The sequence below is a fragment of the Dryobates pubescens genome, chromosome 9 (genome assembly GCF_014839835.1).
Source record: "Dryobates pubescens isolate bDryPub1 chromosome 9, bDryPub1.pri, whole genome shotgun sequence".
NCBI classification, from domain to species: Eukaryota; Metazoa; Chordata; class Aves; order Piciformes; family Picidae; genus Dryobates; species Dryobates pubescens.
Genome location: NC_071620.1, coordinates 35958915 through 35965061, shown reverse-complemented (window position 1 = coordinate 35965061; position 6147 = coordinate 35958915). Strand labels below are relative to the sequence as shown.

General features: G+C 44.2%; 1 protein-coding gene across 1 annotated transcript in view; it reads right to left on the bottom strand.

The window, feature by feature from the left end:
* Window positions 1-272: 272 nt before the first annotated feature.
* ADTRP (androgen dependent TFPI regulating protein) overlaps window positions 273-6147 on the bottom strand; it is a 30472-nt gene continuing 24597 nt past the window's right edge. The window contains exons 5-6 of the mRNA XM_054164022.1: window positions 5480-5647; window positions 273-351 (exon numbers count right to left, since the gene is read on the bottom strand). Coding sequence (XP_054019997.1) covers window positions 273-351; window positions 5480-5647 — 247 coding nt within the window. The remainder of the gene's footprint in view (window positions 352-5479; window positions 5648-6147) is intronic.

Below are 6147 nucleotides of genomic sequence, written 5' to 3'. Positions count from 1 at the left end.
TCCACCTGCATTTCAAAGTTTTGAAATTAAGCAGCTGATAAATGTTTTTGGTTTGGGTTTTTTTCAGGTGTCTTAGATGGAAGGCCAATCAATCTGCTCCATCCAGCTTCAAATACTGATGCCAGAGAAGAGACATCACCTGGAATGTCTGATGTGGAGAACTTTGACTTGGATTTGTTCTGAGGATTTGAATGTCTCACCAGGAGCAAAACCTGAGGGAAATGTGCTTTTGAGCATTCTGTTTTTGTTGGTCAAAGTAACAGGAGATCAGATCAGTTGCCTCCATGATGTTTGCTACCCATTGGCAATGGCTTCATTTTCGGCACTCGGACGCTGCAGCCACATTCACGGCTGAGGTAAATTTATGGAAGTGAAAGAATCAGCCCATTGTTTCCAATTATCCTCTTTGGAGTTTTGGTATTGCTCAACATTGTCTAGTACTCCAGAAACTCTGGGATTTGGAAGGAAAAAAAAAAACACCAAAAAAAAAAAAGCCATTACTGGTACTATTTTCTGTGCCTCTGTGGCTGTGCAGCTGGGTTGCCTTAGTTACCACCAATCCAACTGTGCAAGGCAAAGGAGAGACACAGGAGAGATAATACATTTTTAAAGGCTCCAATACTGTATGAAACAGTTTGTCTGTAAATAATAAAACAAATTTAGGGGCTGGCATCTTTTTGGTTGCTCTGAAAAGGGAAAACAAGGTTGTATTATTTGACAACCTGGATTTTCCAGCTCTCAGAAATGATCCTGCATCTTTTTGGTCTCTGACATTCAGATGTTTCAGAAGGTGTTGGAACTGAGTATACCTGTAAGGGTGAAAAGAAGTATATGTTTGTCCATCTCTGGACTCCTCAGCATAGGAAAAACGTGAACCTGTTGGAGTGGGTCCAGAGAAGGGCCACAAAAATTATCAGAAGGCTGGAACACCTCTGCTGTGAAGAAAGGCTGGGAGAAGAGACAGCTTCAGAGAGAACTTATTGCAGTCTATATAGGGGGCCTATATGAATGACAGACTTTCTAGCAGAGCCTGTTGCAACAGGACGAGGGGCAACTCTTTCAAACTAAGAGTGGATATTAGATTAGAGAGGAATTTTTTACAGTAAGGGTAATGGAACATTAGCACAGGTTGACCAGAGAGATGGTGAGTGCCCCATTCCTGGGAACATTTACCGTCAGGATGGCTGGGGCTCTGAGCATCTAGTTGAAGATGTCCCTGCTGACTGCAGAGGAGTTGGACTAGGTGATCTCTAAAGGTCCTTTCCATCCCAAAACGTGCTATGATTCTGTGATTTATGTGGCTGGTTTTAGGAACAGTGAAGCTGTAAGAGGACATGGAAGAAAGCTCCTATGAAGCAAGGTATGCTGTAGGACAAGCTTCATTTGCAGTTTAGAGTCTGCAGGCTGTAAGAGCAGAAAGAAACCAGCCTTGCTTCCCACGTGGAGCTGTTTGTTGATCACTTCTTGTGCCTTCAAATAAACAACAACTTCTCTGGGCACAAACTCAGCAAGTGGAAAAAGTTCCGCTGGAGCCTTTCCCTTCAGGGTGCAGCAGCCCAGGCAGGGCTGCCTTGGCAGAGGCCACCAGCATCAGAACCATCAGGTCTAATTGTTCGGTTGCTAGAGGTGTTATTGTAGGAGTTTCTAGATGCACCTATAGGAACTCAGTGGACAACTGCATTACTCTGAAACTCAAGCTATGCCTTTAGGGCACTGAGCAGGAAACAAGAGTGAGGGCAGAATTATCCTTCCATGTTCATTCTCTTTTGGGGGAAGAAGGAAATGGGCAGAGTGGAAGACACAGAGCAATGAAGAGGTCTGTCCTCTTTCACCACAGATTGTTTCGCTTTGTGTGTAGTTTTGGTGGTGGTGGTGTTTGGTTTTGTTTGGTTGGTGATGGGTTTCTTTACTGCAGGGTTATTTTAACTGCATCTTCTTCCTGATTGTAATGTGAAAGTGAGACAAGAAAGAGTAGGATGACAAAGAGTATGCGGAGGCATTTTTGCTGCATGAACAAAGGTAAGTTGGAATTGAGTCTTCATTCAGTTTGCAGCTCATTTTACTCTGGCAATTCTTAGCCAAAGATTTGTCTCAGTCAGGAACACATTAAGATTCTGATATGCTGTAATTTGGAATAGCTTCCTTTTGGCAGTGTTCCAATGCTTACTGGGACCTTGTTATCAATATCAGCTTAAGGAAGTCTCATCCCTCTCTTGGGTGTAGTAGGAAGGAGTGAGGGGTGGTGGGCAAGAGCTTATTGAGAAGTTGTTGCTGCCAAAGCCCCCATATTATCAAATTGGAACCTCAGATACCACAGAAGTGCAGCTATTCGAGTGCAGCTTGCAGCTTCTTTTATCAGTGTTCAGGGAATGCTGCCAGCCCTGGGGGTGATGAACTGAGGATGTACATGAAGTAGCAAGAGTTTGCACAAATACAAGGACCTGTAACACGTGTCCCCTGCACGTGGATGAAACCACCATGCAATTATGGCCAGGATTTTATGGCCCCTTTGCAAAATATCAAGGGCATGGAGAGGCAGGCTCACCACATGTAGGAGGCATTCATGGATTGCAAAAGAACACCAGATAGCAATGGAGGATATTCTTTATGCTGTGTTTATAGTTATTCTCTGTGGTTAACATCATAAGAAGGACATAGAACTGTTGGAGTGAGTCCAAATGAGGGCCACAAGGATGATGGAAGGGCTGGAACACCTCTGCTATGCAGATAGGCTGAGGGAGCTGGAGTCAGCTGGAGTTCAGCCTGGAGAAGACTCTGGGAGGGTATTAGAGCTGCCTTCCAATACCCAAAGAGAGCCTACAGGAAGCCTGGGGAGGGACTTTTCCTAAGGGTGACTAGTGACAGAACTAGGGAAAATGGTTTTAAGCTGAGGGAGAGTAAATTTAGACTGGATGTTAGCATCTCTTCTTCAGTACAAGCATGGAATAGGTTGCCCAGTGTGGTTGTCAATGTCCCCTCCCTGGAGGTATTTAAGGCCAGGCTGGATGAAGCCTTGGGCAACCAAGTCTAGTTGAGAGGTGTCCCTGTCCATGGCAGGGGAGTTGGAGTAGATGATCTCTGAGGTGCCTTCCAACCTATGCCATTCTATGATTCATGCTATCACAGCTGGGGGTGATTGTCAGCCTTTCTGTGTGCACAGAAAACAAAGTTGGGTGCTTGCATCAGTGTCTTAGAAATCTTTTCTACTCACTTAAGACGTTAATTTATGTAGTGCCTATAGCTGTTCAAAACACAAACCTTTTGCTGTTAATTTGATCTCTGCTTGGCATGACCTTTTGTCCCATTAATTATCACCTTGGAAATCAAATTACTTTAATTCTGATTATCTCCAATTATGCATCAGGCGTACTCTAAGCCTGAAATGACTAATTGTGTAATCAGTGATGGAAAAATCTGATTCCTAGGTGTATCAGAAATCAGATCTCTTGTAACAACCTCTACTGCCTTATAGTGATGTGGCCTTTGATTAGTAATAGTTATTAATGGTAACCACTATTTATATTTACATTTATATAATGCCTCTTAAACCAGAGCTCCTGCAGCAAGGCTGCAGATCTGTTTTCATTTAGCAGCAATCCTCAACTCATATCATGTTTATGCAAGAAGAGAGTTCATCCAACATTTCCAAACATGGAGATGTAGTGCAAGCATCTTATTTGCAAAAGCATCAAGCGGTGAAGTTGGTTATTCAGCACATTTGAAAGTCAATCTTTTGCTTTTAGGTAGCTGAACACTGATGGTGAGAGACTAGCTACAGACACCCTACTCTGGCTTGACAGGCATGTGAGACTTCACAAAAAGGATCAGGCATGGAATGTTCGCTGAGAGCAGAGGGAGGTTATCTCCTTTCTTTCAGAGGGGTTTTTGCAGAGTTTAGTCTTTCATCAAAAAGCTAGTGCAAGAAACTGCAAATGTTCCTGTATTTGTCCTAAATAATTATACATGTTTTCCTGACAGAAACACTTTCATCCTCAAAAACTTGAGTGGAAAAGAGAGGGAATCACAAGGTGAAAGGAGGATGATGATGATAATACTATCCCTTGCCAAACCCCCAAAGGTCCTCCATCAGTTTTCTCTTTCTTCTACCTGTGGACTGTGTCCTCCTAAATGCCTTTTTGTTTTGTTTTGTGTTTCTGACTACCCATTTGTGTAAGAAAACTGCCTTTCATTTTCTTTCAACCACTACTGATTCTACTGCTACCAAAGCAGAAGGGAGATGTTCTGAAAGTATCACAGAATGGTGGAGGTTAGAAGAGCCCTCTGGAGATGATCCAGTCCAACCCCGCTACTAAAGTGGGGTCACCCCGAGCGGGTTTTCCAGATGATTGTGTCTGGGTGGGTTTGGAATCCCTCCAGAGTCGGTGAGTCCATAAACTCCCTGGGCAGCTTCTTTCAGTGCTTCATCACTCTCAAAGTAATGACATTTTACATTATGTTAAGGTGAAACTTCCTGTGTTCCAGTTTGTGCCCTTTTGATATTGGTAAGATCCCCTCTCAGTCTGCTCCAGACTAAACATCCCCACCTCTACTCCTGAGAGCTGCTCCAGTCCTCTAATCATCTTTGTAGCCTCCACTGAACTCTTTCTCTTAAACTGGGGAGCCCAGAGCCAGACAGAATACTCAAGTCATGGCCTCACTAGGGCAGAGTAGAGAGGGAGGTGAACCTCCCTCTACCTCCTGGTCACGCTCTTCTTAATGCACTCCAGGATACTACTGGCCTGCTTGGACACAAGGGCACATTGCTGACTGGTGAATTTGTCCACCAGGACTCCCAGGTCCTTGTCCTCGAAGCTGCTTTACAGGAGGTCAGCCCCTAACCAGTACTGGTGCAGGGAATTATTCCTCCCCAGGTTTAGGACTCTAGACTTGCCCTTGCTGAACTTTGTTAGGTTCCTCTTGCCCAACATTCCAGCTTGACCAGTTCCTTCTGAATGGCAGCACAGCCTTATGGTGTGCTAGCCACCTCTCCCCATTTTGTATCATCACCAAGCTTGCTGAGGGTCCACTCCATCCAGGTGCACTTCTCAGTGGTTTGTAGGATTTCCTGAAGTGCTGTTTGACTCACAGAGCTGCCGTGATGCTTTCACCCAAATATCCTAATGTCTTCCTATGCATTGTCAGTAAACAATTCTCTGACAAACACCACAATGCAGGAGTAAGAATTTTACCTAGAGAGATTGGCTTTTCTGGACCCTTGTTTGAGCATGATTGTTCTGTTAAGAGGTGCATCTTGAACCATATTAGAGAAACCTGGCCCAGACATTTATCAGGTAGGATTGGAATTCTTGCTCCAATTCATTCTGTTTAGTAAACTGGTTAGGACCTGGCAGTCTCCATCAGACACTCAAATGCCACCCTGCAGTGTCCGAGGGCTTGTTTTGTCTCCCCACCTGCCCAGGTGATTACAGGAATAAATTTCAAATTGTTTTTCAAAATGAAATGAAATGAAATGAAAAACCACAGCTTGGACTGACCCCAGATCATCCGGTTGAGGAACTCCCCGAAGTTGTAGAAAGAGACGATGACGGCAAGGCTACCGGCGAAAAAGGCTGCTAGCCCGGCTGGGTTGAAGAGAGCAAAGAGAGGATATACCCACTCTCCTGTTACAGAATAAATCCACAGCACCCTGGGCAAGGGGAAGAAATGACCTTTGGTTAGGACTATTCAGTTAGAAGAACCACTTCACGATTTCTAACTCGTTCAGGGCCACGTTATCAAAATAATCTTGCTACAGAGAAAATTAGTTCAGCTGTTGGATACAGCTCCTCAGCATTTGGGCTATTTGCTGTGAAGCACACTTAAGCCACTGCTAAATTAGCTGGGTTTCGGTGCAGGTTGAAATGCACACAATGTTCTGCTCTCACCCCGGTGGCACTGGCTATTAACAGCAGTATAATCGCAGCAAAATAGCAAAATGCTCGGAAATAAGGATGTGCACTTGGCTCTCCTAAGCAAAGCTTAGTCAAATGAGCTCTCACATATATGTTTGCTCTTCAGTTAAAACACCTTTTCGGCCCCTATCCAGATATTGAGAGACTGTGGAGACTAAGTGCTCTTTCTCACTATCTTTATTCTGCAACTGTTGACTGCTGTTTTGGAGAGCAGAAAGAAGTGTTCAGGAAGCAA